The 18,617-nt window shown below is 37.1% G+C and overlaps 1 protein-coding gene across 2 annotated transcripts in view; it reads left to right on the forward strand.

Moving 5' to 3' along the window:
* LOC131684597 (adenylyl cyclase 78C) overlaps positions 1 to 16,818 on the forward strand; it is a 159,221-nt gene extending 142,403 nt beyond the window's left edge. The window contains exons 6-12 of one of the 2 annotated variants that reach the window (XR_009304667.1): positions 11,533 to 11,927; positions 11,992 to 14,031; positions 14,091 to 14,387; positions 14,445 to 14,670; positions 14,961 to 15,018; positions 15,325 to 15,470; positions 15,529 to 15,665. Coding sequence is in view for 1 of the 2 variants with exons in the window: in XM_058967606.1 (XP_058823589.1) it covers positions 11,533 to 11,927; positions 11,992 to 14,031; positions 14,091 to 14,387; positions 14,445 to 14,670; positions 15,325 to 15,470; positions 15,529 to 15,657 (3,233 nt within the window). In the remaining variant the exon portion in view is untranslated. Of the gene's footprint in view, positions 1 to 11,532; positions 11,928 to 11,991; positions 14,032 to 14,090; positions 14,388 to 14,444; positions 14,671 to 14,960; positions 15,019 to 15,324; positions 15,471 to 15,528 lie in introns of both variants that reach the window. The other variant, XM_058967606.1, reaches the window with a different exon arrangement.
* Positions 16,819 to 18,617: the final 1,799 nt, after the last annotated feature.

Genomic DNA, 18,617 nt, shown 5'->3' on the forward strand with positions numbered 1-18,617 from the left:
TATATTTCGAACGATTTTATTGCTTCCACGAATTTATTTCGTTCATCTTAGGACTGTTTTCGTATTCATTAGCATATTATTTTTTCAATCGATATTTTAGGACCGATTTTTGACAACAACCATTTTTTAACTAACTAAAAGGATCGATCTGGCAAAATCGATTTTTCAACTTCCTCCCCTCTATAGAGGACTAGAAAGATTGTGGTGTGAAGAAATGGACGTTTGATGAACAAACGTTTTCGTAAATTTTACTAATTTAGTGTACATGGCACGAATGCTATCGTTGATAACGACATTATTTTTCGTGATTGAAACAAAATGATTCATTTATTTCAATAAATGTTTGTGTATATTACGAACGACTTCGTTGGTCATACGAATGCATTTCGTTCATGTTAGAAAAGCTTTCGTATTTTATAGCATATTGTTTTGACATTGCTCCAGCAGAGAAAAACTCAAACTTCTTCATTCAAAACCAACGAGCAGTTCGCGATGGCTCAACTGAATCCGTAGTGCTCCGGATTCTGGATCAAGCGAAAGAAGTTCAGGAAATTTTCTTGAATTCGGCGGACACGGATACGGCTACAAAATAATCAGACCGAGACCGTCGTGAAGATCAACAATCATCTGACGTATAGCAACAATGGCTCCATATTGAAGCTCTTTTGACGTTGACGGTTTGACGAATGGTGCTCGTAAATATCATAAAGATATTCGTATATAACAGCGAACAATTCGTTTGCCGAATGAAGCCTGTTCGTAATAAGCCAACGAAAGTCGTTTCGTGGTTTTCACGAAAAATTCGTAATAAAATATAAAAGTGTTTCAATAGAACTACGAACGATTCATAATATATTCGAAAAATGCGCATATTTTATGAAAATTGTCTGTACGAAACTAATTCCTAGCGATTTACGAATATACACCCAGGTTTTTTTACGCGGTTTTCTTAGGAGGTTTTTTATGCGGATTTTACAATTAACGCGGTTTTTTACGCGGTTTTTTTACGTGGTGCGTATCCCCCGCGTAAAAAAACCTGGTTGTATTCTATCAGTGAAGCATTTCTGCAAAAGATTGCTTAGAGCGTCCCTGAAGGGAACGCTTAAGATTCTCCTAGTGCTGTTTGTACGCGGGACATGAAGGGAGATCATGCGAGTTTCCCCCACAGTAGAGACACTTATCGACATCTCTTCCACAGGAATCATCCGCATGATTCCCACCGCATTTCTCACAACGGGTGTTATTGCTACAATGGGAGGCTGTGTGTCCCAATTGTTTGCAATTAGTACAGTTCATGACCCACGGCACAATGAGGCGAACAGGTAGACGAACCTTGTCAAAGAGGAGGTAGTGGGGTAGAGCAGAACCGGCGAAGGTCACCCGATAAGAGTCTGAGTTGACGTATGTTTTCTTCCCGTCAGCTGCGACCGATGCTGAAAGCACGGGGTCTTTGAAACAGCCAGTCCCATATTCTAGCAGATCCTCGCAACTCAGACTTGATCGGAAACGACTCCACTGACTTCAACCCTGTTAGGTGGAATATACACCCTGTACTCCTTCGTAAAGGGCCTGTAGCCAGCAATATCATTTGCCCTTTAAACTGTTAACAACCACCCGAAGCTTATCAGGGCGAATTTTAGATATTTCTGTCATGGCTGAATACCGATCCGCCAGAACTCGAGAAATCTGCAATAGATTCAAACACTTTTTGTCTTTGGTCCGAAAGAAGATCACAAATGGCCAAGCTCGGATATACTTTGAGCCGGGGAGCCGAATTTGTTTCGACGTCCATCTCCCCTTGAGATGAACCGCCGTCAGTGGAAGTCATTTTTGCACAGGCCTATTGCCCAGTGCACGTTGGTAAAAGAACCAAGAAGGGGAAACGTAAACGAATACTTAACTTGTGTATGTAACGGTATCCAGACGGCTTACTAGAAGAACACTGCTTCACTCGTCACTGACCGGCTAACGGTACTCAGAAACAGAAACACAAATGAAGGGAAAAAACACTGAAACCTCGCTGAGGCGGAGAGTGCGCAAGATAACCTTGAACGCGGATTAGCACTATTGTTTGTCGTTATATACTGCACGGACTGGCAAAACACTTCTGTGTCGACTGAGCGCTCAAAAACGAACGAATGAAAGTCTTCTCTTTATTCACTCTGGCTCTGGCTGACCGAATCCATAACTGCAACGTAAGGTCTCTCCCAAGCAGAGTACACTCGTATCTCGCCATAGTACAGCCAAGAACAGAAACAGTGATGCGTTCATATGTATATCTCATATGAATGCACAGTGGGACGAGCCCGGAATTAAGTCCATATATGAATGTTATGCGATATTCTCGCTAGTATTTTTCTCCTATCAGCTGAGCCATCAGAGACATTTTTAAGAGATTTTAAGTGATTTGAACGTAAAATGAATTTTGGGCAGCTTTTTTAAGGGCGTAATTCAAGTGTTTTTTGCATAATTTTACCATAGGAACTACATCCGGTTATTTTCGTTTTTCAAAGAAATGGTTGATTTTATGCATTGCGTTACTTCACCAAAATTATCGGTGTGATAAAATTACATCATAAAATCGCCAAAAATAAGTCACTAGTTACTTTTGTTAGTGTTTAGATAACAGTTTGTCAGGAATTTTTATTGAATTTAAATTTCAAATGCGACAACAACAACGACGCCCGTGAATGCCCGCGATCACACTATACCCATTCGAAAGCTTTTAATTTTCTCTTTCAAATGAGGATAAGCTAGTTTTGCGAAAACTTGCGATAAGCAGTCAAAATAAAAATAAAAACTGTGAATGGAGACGCATGGTTATTACTGATATTGAATTTGAATAATCACTTTGTAGCTAGAATAATGACACGAATACATGCACAACTTTCAATTAGCATTGAGAGCATGATCTACAAGGGTTTTACTAGTGATCAGGACTAAAGAGCCGAGTGGTAAGTATGTTTTTTTAGATGATAGAGGTATTAACACTGATTGAAAATCAGCAAATATTTTCAACCATCTGAAATAGGGTATAAAATTTTTCTGGAACTATTTATTGCTAACTTGCGCAATAACTGTCAAATAGAGTGAACACAGTTGAGTTCTAGTCATTTGGTGAGACTATTTTGATCCGAATTTGCATAGCTGGTATAGCCTAAGAATATGCGATATTATCCAAATAAAAAAAGACCATTTTTAAATGAGCCATATACACGAAAAAAGGGTTTTAGATTCATTTTCATTTATGCTATGAAATAAGCAATCTAAGTAACTTAAAACACACCTACGAAAAAAAATCGTTAATAATCTTTTTGATTAGTGAATTTAATTAAACAATCCACTAAGATGCTCAAAATGTTTGTTTTGAAAATGATAGAAAATGTAGCTTTCATATCAAGTAACCCACTAACGAAATAAATATTCAAAAATTAGTCGAACACATCTTATTTGATTCATAAAAACAAAATAGTCATTTCTGAAGCCCCATAATGAGTTGTAAATTATTTCATTTCAGTATGGAAAATAAATTCCAAAATTACTATTGAAAAAAATCAATATAAAAGACAAAATACTTTTGAGCCACTCTAATAAGTAGTAAAGCTAATTTCTATTTTTATAATTAAAATAGAAATTTAGCGCACAAAAACTTTTTAAAAAAAAATTGTATCTTCACTACAAAATAATTCTTTGAGCCACCCTAACGCATAATGAAATTTTTTACATATGTTAATATCAAAAACGATTTAGTACACAAAAATTAATATACACTATAATAAATTAACTATTTCTCAAAAATTAATATGTAACTTTATTTCAAAGCAAAATAATGTGTTCATAGTGAAATTTTTTCTAGAGTTCATGTATTTATCCCTTGGATTAGGCGTTGCATTCAATCGTGAGGTAAATGTTGATGGTATATTAATACATAGATCATCAAGTAATTCACCTAGTAGTGAGATAAAAGATTTCTCATATAATTATACTCGCGGCATCACCGAAAGCAACTGTATTTTTGAATTCCAAAAATCTAGCGAAAATTTAGCTCTTTTTCAAGATTTAGGTTATTTATACTAGTCATAGCGTAAAAATTACTACTTACATAATTTTAATAAGGATGTAAGGAATCAAAATATCGCATAATATACCTTTAAGTATAACGTCACAGCACTAAACATCATTTTCCATTTCTCACATGCCCACTCTCCCTTTCACACTCTTACGCACTCTCTCTCCCTTCCTTCGTGTTCCGGGTAACTGCCACGACTCACATATTTCTTGCTGTTTCCCAATCCATTTCTAAGTTGTGTGATAAGATCTTCTGATAATCTGAAACATTGATTAATGTCCAATCATGTGTGCGATGTAATTGTGGAGGTTTTAAAAGACAATACCATTTTTTTCTTCCGTTACTCTGGAAATAGATTTTTGCAATTTAGTGTGTCAAAAAAGCTTATTATTACATCCTACTTGGTAAGTAGATTATTTTATAGTCCTGAGAAAATTTGCAAAATGTTTGTATTATGAGAAAACTATAACTATTTTCAAATGTTCACACCCTCAAGATGAAAGGTGTATCCCTCCGAAACATTGAACTATGGGTTGGTAGGCGACCAAAATTCGAAAACTACATCAACTCCAATTTAATTAAGTTCTATTCAGAGCATTTATATACACTATAATTAAGAAAATTCATGGCTCTCTATAAAAATATTTAATTTAACTGGGTAATATGGATGTTTGAAGATGAAATTTTTAATAAGAGACATACCACATGCGTTATTTAAACTTTTTGTATCTGAATAGAATTTTAAATGAATCATATGCTCAAATAGTTCATGTGAAAAGTAAAAAATATCTTTTTTGTGATGATATTATTGAAAATATATATTCATTGCATTGGTATGAACTATTATGGAGAATAACGGATCAAAGCCCAAAAATATCCACGAATTAGATACGGGAAAATAAATCTCCTAAAGACCACATTCTCGATGGGGGATACAAGTACAATGTTTCTTTTAACTTATCGTTGTCCATTTTGCTCTATACTAAGTAAAATTCAATTGATGTTTCAATGGCAGTCACAATTAGTAGAGAGGCGTTGGATGTACTGTGTACTGAAACGTTTGATCTACATTTTTGTCATACACATTACTGTGTATCAACAAATGAACACGAAGAAACGTATTTATTCGCAGAAAATTAAGATTTGTAATGTCAAGCATGCCTATCCATCTAGAGTAGTTTTATATCAAGTGACACTTCCAATGGCGCTTACGTTTCCAACACATTAAATAATTATCCTGAAAATTAGAGCCATTTCTTTTTCGTAGTATTGGTTTGTATAAGACTCATTTATCCATATTTCCTGAACTAGAATTCCGGACGAAACAATGTACACGCTATAAGGATGACTGGAAAGAGAGTAAATTATCACGAATCGCATTCTTTCTCTGTCGCTCTCTGTTTAAGGGGTTTGAAAGCATATGTGACCTTATCTTACTTTACTATTTCCAATTGCGCATATTTACGTATTCTGTAGAAAAATCTTTAATCTTATATGTAACCAAAATGACAACTTTGAACTCCAAAACAAATTGAACGTTCCAGGTTCCTGATAACTAATTAAGGTCCATCAATAAAGTAGAAATATCATTATCATAATCGTAAACGACGCCGCCAAGAAAAGAACAACGAAAACAAAAAGTTTAAAACAAAAAAGAATGAAAACTTTAGAAAGTTGATTTCATAATAATTAGCCATTTTTCAGATGAGGGGATTATCAAAAACAATTTATAACTTTCCGATACAATAGTTTTCGTACAATCCGGTTTATTCATTTACTTCATTCAAAAATGGTTTTTAAATAGTCAATTTTTTCAGTTTCTTCATTTCATGGATTTTATTCATCTTGTTTATTTTATTCATTTTTAGTATTTGACTAGTTTTAGGTATATCATTTTTGCATTTTAATTATTTATTTCATTCAGCATTCTTTTTATTCATTTTGTTCATATGGGTTCATTTAATCTATTTTATTCATTTCATTTTTTGGATTCACTCTTAATTAATTTTTTTTTCGATTTATTTATACTTTTTAACATCACCTTATTTTTCATTTTAATCAATTCATTTTTAATCCTATTCGTTTCATTTATTTGATTCGTTTGTTTTATTTATTCATTTTATTGAATTCATATTTACTCTTTTATTAGTTTTATTCTTTTCATTCATTCCAATTATTTTATTCATTTTATACATTTCATTCATTTGAATCATTGTTTTCACTGGATTCATTAAATTCGTTTTATCCATTTGATTAATTTGTTTCATTTGATTCATTTGATTTAATTGATTCATTTGTTTCAGAGTTTTGCAAATTAATGAATGATCCAACAGTGACATGTGTAAGAAATGTATCATCTCACTGCTAGGTGGATTAAGTTGGTTTTTTAATTTAAAAATAAAAAAATAATGTTTAAAAATGATATGAGTGTACTCGTAAGGACACCCGCTATCAGCACATATGAAAAACAGGCGCAATTTTTCCAAATTGCTGCAATAAGAATCAAAGACGAAATAAACTTCCGGATCCCTTCCTGTACAGGATTGACTAAACAATAGTTATTTTTAGCCAGGACGGTGGAATTTGTGCAATTATTCGCCGCTTTCTGCATATGATATACAGGGTGTTTGGTTCATGGTTATGAATCTCTCGAGGGGTGATTGACTGTCATATTTGGACAAAAAAATTGTTCTGCACATGCCATCAAATCTCAACCGTTACAGAGTTATTGAACTTTTTGTGTAAAAAACTTATTTGTATTAAAATACCTCTAACTCAAAAAGTATACTTTGTATTTTAAATCTTTCAGTTCCATTCGAAAGGTGAGAACATTTCCTATTGAATGGTCATCTCATATCTTTCAGTTAATAAGTTTTAATTACCTTTTAGTTGTAAGGTGGTTAAAAATTAGTGTTTTTGAGGAGGTTTTTGATAATTTTCTCAAAATAATGAATTATGATTATAGCAATATCTATTATCCAAAAGTTGGGTTTTAGAACGATTCATTATTTGTTCTTCAACATCATATTCTTATCTGTTATCATTTCTTTGTAACTTCATTACTAAACTTTTCCTGTAATCGACCTGCAAGTGCTGAAAAGGCTCTAATCTAAAAATATGCTTTATATCGTTATTTCCAAGGTTTCATTGGAAAGCTGAGAAAATTTTCTATCGATGTATGTACAAATATCTCTTGGTTAAGGATACTAAATGGCCTTTTACTAAGAAAATAACTTACAAATAGCGTTTTTCGGGGAGTTTTGTAATTATTCTAATTATTAATCAACAAAATTAATTGTTACTATTGTTCATTTGGTGCCCCTTAACATTCTCTATAACTTGTTACTTGACACTTTATTCATATCTCTTTTCTTTTCGCTGCTATTTAATAGTTAACACAGCACGACCTCACCACAAATGTAGTGGGTTCGAAATAGTTATTTTTGCATATGAAACGATGTGATAAAATAATTTTGCGTCGAAACAAAAAGAGATAATTGAGTAGAGTCAAAGAAAGGATTGTAGGACTTGCTGAGATGCATTATTTCTATGATAATAATGGTGATGTTTGTTATTTACTATTTTAAGAAAATTAACGAAAATGCTAATAATAACACTAACTTTTAACTAATTAACTTCTAAAAGAATGGTAAATTCACTTAACTGAAAACTATTAATACATTTTTCAATGTAAAATTTTCCTGGCTTACGAATGAAAAGAAAAGAAATACAACAAGTGCCATACTTTTTCAATTAGAGCTAGTATTAATGAGAATGAGACAAAAATATCCAAGTTCAATAACTAAAACACATGAAAACAATAAAAGATGAATCTATCATGTCAAAAAACGAATTATGCAGCTCTTGAAGACTAACAATCTGAATTATTAAAATGATGATGTTAACTATTAAGATTTTCAAAAAAAGGACGAAAAATCGATCAAAATTGTTAAATTTTAAATAAATTGCTTTGAAAAAGTTACTTAAATTTATTAACTGAAACAAACGAGGGCATCACTCAATGGGATTTTCTTACCTTCCCAATGAACCTAAAAGATTTGAAATACAAAGTATACTTTTTGAGTTACAGCTATTTTAAGACAAATAAGTTTTTAACACAAAAAGCTCAATAACTTTGTAACGATTGAGATTTGATGGTATGTGTAGAACGATTTTTTTCTCCAAATATGGCAGTCAATCACCCCTCGAGAGATTCTTAACCATGAACCAAACACCCTGTATAATACATATTTTAGGAACGGAGTGTCTAAAATACATTTTCTAAATCAGAAACGAAATCTATTTCGCTAGAATGGAGCATCCTCCTCTTTGTCAAAAATCGTACAAATATCGTATAGGTGGATTAGTTTTTAGCAAAGTTACTCTAATTTATCTACACGGTTGGAGTTGTTTTTTCAAAACCAAAGTAAAAATATTAGAATTGGATCTCACAGTGAAAAATTAAAGAACATAATCTAAAAGATGCACTATGCAATTTATTTAAACTTACCTGAACACTCCAAAACAGGAAACCCAGCAACATTAATGCCCGTTTACTAACAGGAACCACTGGACTTCCGCAAATCTAAACTACGGCAGTTGCGTTATTGTACTGAGTACACCACGTTCATAAATTCAACCAAAATCGTCTTTAAGCACCAACTGCTGCTCAATAAAATAAGCCATTAACACGATTTTCGGAGGGTTAATGAGCATCGCCGGGTTTCTAAGTACCATTTGTTTCAAACTATCTGAAACAGGAAGAATCGTGGAAGCGTTTACAGCATCTAAACAACTTTCCACCTCTTCGAAGCTCATTGTCAGAAAACAGCAAATAACATTAATTTTGTTCACTGATTCGCTATGTTGAGTCCAGTACCGTCTTTACGCATGGGCACACTGGGCCAGGGCCAGGGGCCCCGGGCTTTTAGGGGCCCCCAACTTAGGATGAATATAGAATCATAGTTCCAAAAAATAGTAGCACTTAATTGTTTACAACTCTTTAGCGTGCGGGGTAACAATGGATCAGTTCCTCGGATTCACACATTGCACCTTATCCCACGTGATTTTTAGAGAGCTTCAGACAGTCAACCGGAGTGATGGTAACGATAGGGAACGAGGCACCAAATAATCAGGATGGTACTGGACCAATTCAAACGTCAATCCAACATTTTGATTCAAGTTTCAAATCATTTTGAGTAAAAACAATGAATTATTGCCTACAATGCTAGTTTAGTCTAGTCTACACATACACAGCCAATACCTGTACATAGTTTGAAGAATTCAATCAACGAATCATTTAGAACCTTGAATAAGGAAGAAACGTGGACAACCGTACCGACCGTTTCATTTCATTTTTTCTTTATCACATCAGGGATTGTGAATGGACAAATCTTCATGAAAACCTCTAAAAATGACTCCTGGACTTTTTTTATTCAGTTCGTTTATTTGATAGGCACAAATGTGTGCTTGGCGGTGTCAAACTCGTTTGTTTTTACATTTTGGATATCTTAAAACGAGGAGGTTACAATGTTGAAATATTTTTTTATAAAAGAGGAAAATTTTTACAGCTATCTTAAAACTAGAAATTCAATGCTATATACAACGGGTGGTTACAATAGTCTGTTTGATTTTTTTTGCAGCTATCTTAAAACTAGGAATCCAGTTTAATTCTCCTGCTGGACTTGAGATTTCACGATACGTTCGCGGCCAGTTTAGGCATTTTCCACTATGCCGTCGTAGTCTGGTACAGAATTAATTATGTTATTTGTGTACGACACTCCGCCTTATCAAAAATATTTCAGGCCGTCAGAATCAGGAATCAGTAGTCGAGAATTTGTGCCTTGCGGCCACGCGCATTCGATGTGTTTCCTATTTTGAATGTTTTACATTACTGGTATTGAAATGAATCTTTTTGTAACTTAAATTTTTATTCATTTATATTTGGGTTCACATTTTGTATAATTTTGCAGTCAAAGTGATATATAGTCTGTTTGTGGCTGATGATGAATGAACTGCTAATAGTTGTGGTAGTGAATTGTTGAAATGAATCGTGTTGTTCTTATTAATAGGTTCGAGTAATTTCGAAAGTTGAAAAGGATAATTATTGTTATTATTATTTTTTTCTTTCTGTCTCCTTCTGCACTGAGTGCTTATCACCGACATCAGAGAGGCGAATCTACCATCAAAACCCTAGACTTGCCACTTAACTACCGGCGCCGTCTTTGAGATACTAATTCGTTGAATATGAAAATACGTATTTGTTTGTTATCTTCGCCTCTCCGAACCGTTCACTATAAAAGAAAGCACAAAACTTCAGTTAAAATATATAACAAAAATATTCCGGCAATTTGTGTATGGAGAGACACTATTACAAAGAATCTTGCAGCGAAAAATACGAATATCTAAAAAGAATATCGATTGATTTCAATGGCTGTAATATTCAACATTATCATCTGTAAGTGTAGTTGAATTATGATAGAAAAAAGTGTGGCTTTTTTAAAGTTGGGAATTGATTTTTTCCAACTGCATCGTATCAGGAACAGTGAGAAATTGAGAACAACTTTGTACGAATCAATGTAACTTTTGTAAATCAACAAGTTGAATTTTATTGGCATATTGCTAAATATTTTTCTTAGATTTTCATAGTGTCAGGACAATGATTGAATGAATCGTCGACATTGTAGAGTTAACGTTTAACTCTCCTTACTAAATCATTCCTCATTATTGACGGTGGCACTCTCCAGCCCCAAACAACGTCTTACAACTATGAAGATCAGATTATTTCATATGGAGTGGGAATAGCGCAGCTGGTAAATCCATTACACTGTACGCAGCTCTCCTGAGTTCGAACTCCCATAACCGCATATAGTATGTTATGCTCTTTGTCACTTTCGGTAAGATTGGTCAGAGATGCTAATATTTTTTTTAAGATCTATCAAAATCATCTGTTTTTCGACGGTACCTGGACATTTACAGGGTCACCTATAGTGATGGAAATCTAAAAATTTTTCTCGATATATTTTGATACCTACAGTGTTTTTAATACTTTCACATGGTTGAACGATTTGGCTTAAATTTGGAAAATATATCTCAAAATGGCATATACGGCTCCCTGATGCTGGAAATCATATTTTGATCATTCTACTCTACAGCAGTATATGCCTGTTCAATTATAGGGGCCCCTCAACTCAGTTGTGCCCAGGGGCCCCGAGTGGTCTTAAGACGGCTCTGGTTGAGTCTAGCGCAAGCTTCCGCCCGTTTGCACCAACCTTCACCAAAGTTGTAGACAACACATTGAATGTTGAATGCAGTCTATCGTGCAAGGTACCAATTTTTCCTCTCGCTCTCTATACGCCTCGCGGGTGCAGTTTCACGCAAGAGAATCAGACTGAAGGCACGTGTCGCTATATTTCACCACACTATTTTTAAATTTTTCTCCTTCTCTCTCTCCCTCGGTGCAGTTCTTCCAATGTTCGTCAACAATGACATCCGCAAGGAAATGTACAAATCACCGGAACAGCAGGCCCAGGTGGACACCCAATTCAAGAAGCTATACATCTATCACATGGACAACGTTAGCATCCTGTTTGCGGACATCAAGGGCTTCACCGAGCTGGCGAGTAAGACTTCGGCCCAGCAGTTGGTGAAGATATTGAACGACTTGTTTGCGCGGTTCGACAAGATTGCCGAGGATAACCATTGCTTGCGGATAAAACTGCTGGGGGATTGCTACTACTGCGTGTCGATGTTCGACAGTCAAAGTTGGAAAAGTCGACCGGATCATGCGGTTTGCAGTGTAGAGACGGGTTTGCATATGATTAAGGCGATAAAGGATGTGAGAGCGCAAACGAATGTGGTGAGTTAAAATAATTTTTTTTATTTGAAGTTTGGGTGTCGAATTGAATGTTTTTTCTTTCCAGGTTGACTTGGATATGCGAATCGGAATTCACAGTGGCTCGGTGATGTGTGGAGTGCTAGGCGAAAAGAAGTGGCATTTTGACGTGTGGTCGAACGATGTGATCATAGCGAATCACATGGAGTCGGGTGGGGTTCCTGGTAGGGTGCACATATCGGAAGCGACGCTTAATTGTTTGAATGAAACGTACGAGGTCGAGCCGGGAAATGGAGCCGGCCGGGATAGCCATCTGAAGATGATGAACATTAAAACATATCTGATCAAACGGACCGAACCATTGCGGCCCCGGAAAAGACTGATGAATCGAATGAGCACCCTACAGTTTGAGAAGGAAGCTATTAGTAAACTTAACGAATTGAGGCTTAGAAAGGACTCGAAAACGCCGAGCGTAGCGTCGAGCGGGGCCAACCATAATCATATCACTAAGCGTAGCTCGAAATCTACGATACATGAAGATGAGACGACAACCGACTGGACGCCGGAGATTCCGTTCAAAAACCTAAGTCAGGCAGGAGTGAACACAGCGGAAAGCTTCCGAGATAAACAAAAGTATGATCCGGAGGACAGTATTCCATCAACGGAGGAAGTAGACGAAATCATCGATCAGAATATTCAGATCAATTCGAACAAGCAGATGCGTATGGAGTACTTGTACACTTGGACGCTCAAGTTCAAGGATTCCTCGCAGGAGGGAACATTCTGTCAGCTTCGCGAGGACATGTTTCGATCCAACATGCTGTGCGTGTTTGTAGTTTGGATATTCATTGTACTCTGCCAGGCTGTGATAATTCCAAGGTGCACGGTTCTAATTGTGTCGCTTTCGATAACGACCTTCGTCCTGACGATTGGATGTGTTCTTGTTATGGCCGAAGAATTTTCGGCGCTTCCGGTTTTTCTTCAGAAAAGTTCGTCCACGTTAGTGCACGATCGAAAGCGGCGAACCATCTTCGTTTGTATCACCATCATTCTAATGTCCGCTGCTAGTTCAATGGGTTTAATTATGTGCGATTTGGAAGAAACTACTCCGGCGAACAATACGGTGACTAGAGAAGCGTCTACGGCATTGCTTCAGGGCGCAGGTTCCAAGCAAGAACTACAGCTGAATTTGACCGTTACCGCTACCATCAATCAAAATCTGGTGTTGAACTCGAACAAAGTTGTGAGTTTCGATCTTGAGTTGTTGTTGAATGAAGAGAACAAAACGTTGAAAGATCTTACCGAACAAGATCTCCGATTGTACGGACTTACACCTCTCTTCGTTGATATACCCCAAAGCTTCAAAGTGTCTGTGTACAATTTATCTTCCGAGGATTCACTGCTGGACAGAGATCTTCCGACTAAGCTTCCTCCACATCTTCCAACCAGCCACGACCCGCAGTTAACATCCAAATGCGTCCATCCGGAGTATGTCGTTTTTACATGGGTACTCTGCCTGATTTCTCTTGCTACGGCTCTAAAACTTTACTATCTAGTGAAAACGTTCATGGCGATCACCATGGTTGCCTGCTATTCGATCCTAATTCTGGTGGTGTTTAAGAAGGTGTTCGAAACATTTGACACCCAGTTTATGGAGGCTAGCGGAATGCCGTTGGCTGCCCAGATGATGATTCTGTTGGTAGTGTTCCTCACCATGGTCACCTATCATGCACGGTTGGTGGAAGTTACTTCCCGGCTGGATTTTATCTGGAAGGAACAAGCCGAGAAGGAGTTGTCCAACATGAAATCCAATCGACATTTGAACGATCTGTTGATCAAGAACATTCTTCCGGATCATGTGGCTTCGTACTATCTGTCGGAAGAACGCACCGATGAGTTGTACGCTCAGATGCACGAACTGTGCGGAGTGATGTTTGCTTCCATTCCTAACTTTAAGGATTTCTATTCGGAGGATATCGAAAACGGAAAGGCTTGTATTCGGATTTTGAATGAAATTATATCGGATTTCGATTCGCTTTTGGAGGAGTCCCGGTTTGCCACGGTGGAGAAGATCAAAACGGTCGGTGCAACGTACATGGCAGCGTCGAATTTGTGCTCCGGAAACAAGGTTAACTTTAAGTTCGTTCAAAGCAATGATGAAATATTCATACGTAATTTTATTTGCAGACGAAAGTAGATGAGAAAGACGAGGAAGCTGTCTGTGATTTGGTGGAGTTTGCGCTGGCTATGCGACAGAAGCTACAGGAAGTCAACAAAGATGCATTCAACACGTTCCAGCTAAGAGTAGGCATTAGCAGTGGTCCACTGGTAAGTGGGGTAATTGGGGCTCGAAAGCCAGTCTACGACATCTGGGGAAACACTGTGAATGTAGCGTCGAGAATGGATTCAACCGGGGAGAATTGGAAGGTACAAGTTCCGGACTACACGGCGGCGCTACTACAGAGCAAAGGATACACGTGTGTGGTAGGTAAGCTAGCTCGCAACGAAAGCTCCATTATAACACTTATTTTTCTTATTCAGCCACGAGGTGAAGTGAATGTTAAGGGAAAAGGTCTAATGCTAACCTACTGGGTATTGGGCTTGAATGTTTCCGCAAGTCAATTAACCTCACCTGCCCTGGTGCCCGCTGGAGTGCCTCAAGCTCAAACACCTTCCTTGCAGAGGCAAATATCGCAACACAGTTCTCTGGCAGCTGTTGTGTTTGGCATGATGCAGGCCTCCAAGAGGAGCAATCTTAACACAACCCGTAAGTATCGACTGTAGCTTTCCCCTTTCCTTTAGAGACAGCTAAAAATCTCAGATGTTCGATGTAACTGTCACTTCCCGATGTGCTCGCAGGAAGATCTTGACGTTCGATGTTCTCACACTTTATTTCAATGTTTTCTTTCTAACACTACTTGCCTTTTTATCTGATATTTTTAGCTGTTTACGCACTGTCTTTGTCGTTTTCTAAAAAAAATCTTTTTGCCTATTGTCAAAATAAACAAACATACACACAATCAAACTCACACAAAACACTGTGAAATAAATGTGCAGAAAAAGGCTGGAGTCGTGCTAAAAACTTGACTATCAATAAAATGCGTCTGGTGGCACCGTATGTATAAGCTTCGATTGCATTTGCTATGTCGAAGCTCAAAACCTGTCAAACCGAGTGCCGTCACTAACCTCGTGCTTCCTTTGAAGTGTATCCTTCTCTGTCGTATAAACGTAACCTCCATCCAGTACGGTAGCAAGTTGAGTTTTCGATCTCTTGTTGTTTCCAGCGTAACTTTGTTCAGTACAACCACCACTAATAATGGCATGTTTCATCAAACTTTGTACCTACTATGATCGATTTTATTTTTTCATTTGTTTCAAATTACCCAACAACTAATATGTTGCATTTTTTCCTGGATCATAGCAACCGCAACGCCTTCACCGAGAACCCGGTTCGGGCGACGGGGAAGCACATTCAGCTCAGTGAGATTGAGTCAGAAAGTGCAGTCTAACAATCCCATCCGGAGAAACACGACCCGAGTGCGGGTGCGAAGTTACACCATGAAAAAGGTACACTAAATCGATTCAAATGAACCAATTGAATACGTCATGTTCTAATCCATTTCAGCCGACAATTCCCCGTTCACCGACGGTACAGTTCCCCCCGTGTGGAGTGGAAGCGGACGCGGACAACAATGTGATACCATCCTTCCGGCAGCTACATCAGAACGTCAAAGAGGAACAGACTGGACTGTGAAAGAAGAATAGTTTTTTTTGACAAATATTTGTAGATCTTGTCTAGGGTTTACGTAGATTTATCTAGTAGCCAAATAGTATGTTCTAGTCATTAGAGTAAAGCACGAATAACATATATTGAGCACTTTTACAATATGCACAACAACATAAATCAAGTCATAACCGGGTCCAACCTTGAAGGAACCCTGGAGAAAAGGAATGCAATGTTTTAGCACAATTGGAGAATTTATGGTAGATTGTATGACAAACCGAAATGAAAAAAAAAATCAAACAATTACTGAAACCAACCACAAAACTACTAATCACAATAACGACTGATAACAGACGTTTGGGCTACTGGCAGCTGCTATCACAAATGTAGTCGGGCGTGTTTGGCTAAAAGAAAGTAAAGGTTTGTATATGGTGCTGTAAGCGATGCTCTGACACTGAAGCGCAACTGTCAAATTGCGTGTAGCAAATAGTTTAGTTAGTAGATGGCAATAGTGAGCCAATGATTTCCATGATTTCGAATTGAAAGGTTACAATTTTTTTTTGAACTCCCTTAGCCTAAACGTCTATTATCTACGGTATAACCTCAAAATTGCCATCGATAAACTGCAGTAAAATGGTTTCAACAACCTAACCACAGAAAACAGACGTCCCTTGCGAATCGTTGAGTTGAGTAAAACATAATGGTCTATTTAAAGTCGAGTGGTATACTGGTGCCGTGTGCTGTACTGAGTTGGACTGCATTCACACCTGATTACAAAGAGATTTCAAAATAGTTACACTCTAGTTTTATGAGGATATGGCGGCGGCAGTTTTTTACTATCACGTATTAAAAGTCTGTTTTCTGTGTTTTATCCAAAAGTAAAGTGAAGCTATAAGATTTTAGTAATTTGCAACCAAACAAAAAATCAAAAATTTATTGTCAATATACAAAGCGGTCGGGTTGGAAATTGACTTAATTTTTTTTTGTTTTGTAAAACTGGTATCAATTTTCTCAGTATATATAGTAGTTCAAATCATAAACAAAATCTACTGACAAGACACCTAAATGTGATTCTCAATGTGTATTTTTAAGTTTGAAGAAGCACCTTCACCGTTATTATACATTACAAGAAACTGTATGGAATAGGTGTTACGCCAAATGCAAGAAAATATATTAATCATTATACCACAATACCGTAGTTCAATACATTGCAATGGAGAAAACTACAGGCACTTTATATAACGGACTAGCGAAGAGAAAAACAGTAAAACTAGCAACCAGGAATGTAAACTGGCATCACGGAAGCTCCCATAAAGCTTTACATTGGCTTCCTCTTGTATATGCCCTCTCAAAACCCTCATGCTCGTTTGGCTGCACTTTTTGACAGTCCATTTGGCTGCAATTTTTGACACTTCGCTAGTCTGTGTATAAAGTGTCTGTAGAGAAAACTATGCCATGTTACATTTTTTTATGTTAGTATCTTTCAAGAAATCGTTCGATATCGTCCAGTTCGCGAAATTTTGACGCATGGTTTCAAAAAAGGACAATTTCGGGAATCTAGACAGATTTTATTTTCAAGTGCCCAATCAAGTAAACACAAGCGATGCGTCGGTGGTTGAGTGGTAAGCGTGACCGCCACTCATTCCAGTTGGCCTGGGCTCAATTCCAGCCGAGGTCGTTGAGAGTTTTCTGAGGTGAAAAAACCTGTGGTCACGTCTTCCTTCGGAAGGGGGAAGTAAAGCCGTTCGTCCCCGGTCCATGAGTTGATGGATTGATAATCTAATCCCCAGAGTCCCCTCTCTGGCGACGGTAAAGGACGATTCAGACAATACATAAGCTTCCGTCAACGTCAACGGAACGTCACCGTTTCGTCAGGATAAGTTTAATACTTTTCTCTTAAGCCCGTTCACACGTGCCGTACGTCAAAACGTTCCGTGCCGTTGATGTTGTGTGTTTAACTGCATGTAACTTATCCTGACGAAACGGTGACGTTCCGTTGACGTTGACGGAAGCTGATGTATCGTCTGAGTCGTCCTTAAAGAAGAAGTAGAATCCAACTTACTAACAAATATGTGGAGTGCGCAGTAGTATAAACAACCTCTAGCAAAAGCAAGTATTGGACTGTTAGGGCTGTTCCTTCCCTTTCCTTCCGCGATCTACGTTCGGGCCTGGCCGGCGCCGGTATTGATCAATAAACACTGTAGGATTACCAGGAATTTCACATTGAAAGATGTTTCGCTACTCCCAAGCATAATTATCTACTTATTCCCGGTGCAATCGATCCAGTCCAGATCGATAACGGAGTAGCAGCCAGGGGAGGTCGCACAAGCTCAAGCTAAAGTGTCCAATCAAGTATACACCAACGTACTAAAAGCATTTTTCTAAATTTATAATAAAAAAGGCTCATTCGGGATCTAGTTTCTATGCCGAGTTTTTCTATGTCCAAAACGGATGAAACTGTAGACTCAAATTTGAAGCCGCAAGAAATCTAAAATGCATAGGTATAATACAGCACTAAAATACGTAGAGAATGTCCCCGAAGAAGACCACTCAGTCGGCCGGTTATAATTGCCAAGCATGAAATCTAAACTCAGAGCAGGTTATTGAAATTGATCCCGAAGTGGCGCAAACGAACGTTTTGATTCGAGTATATACACACCAAAAAATAATGAAATTTAAACGACATGTAAATCAATACGAATGTAAACGTACAAAGATTGAATCAAAAATTTGATTGAAAATTACGTTAAAATCAATTGGAGCATCAAACAGCATATAATTTTACACTTTCATTCGTGTAATATTACATGTCATTCATTTTACAGCAGTATTCGAGTAAAAATACATTGAAGTGCATTGGTTTTCCGTTTAAAGTAACTGTAATTTTCAATCCACGTGTAAAATTATAATTAAATTCCTTGAAGAAAGCACGACAAGTCATGTGTATTTGTGGTGGAACTTTATTTATGTTCATGCTCCAATTATGTGCA

The sequence above is a fragment of the Topomyia yanbarensis genome, chromosome 2 (assembly GCF_030247195.1).
Source record: "Topomyia yanbarensis strain Yona2022 chromosome 2, ASM3024719v1, whole genome shotgun sequence".
In the NCBI taxonomy this organism is placed as follows: domain Eukaryota; kingdom Metazoa; phylum Arthropoda; class Insecta; order Diptera; family Culicidae; genus Topomyia; species Topomyia yanbarensis.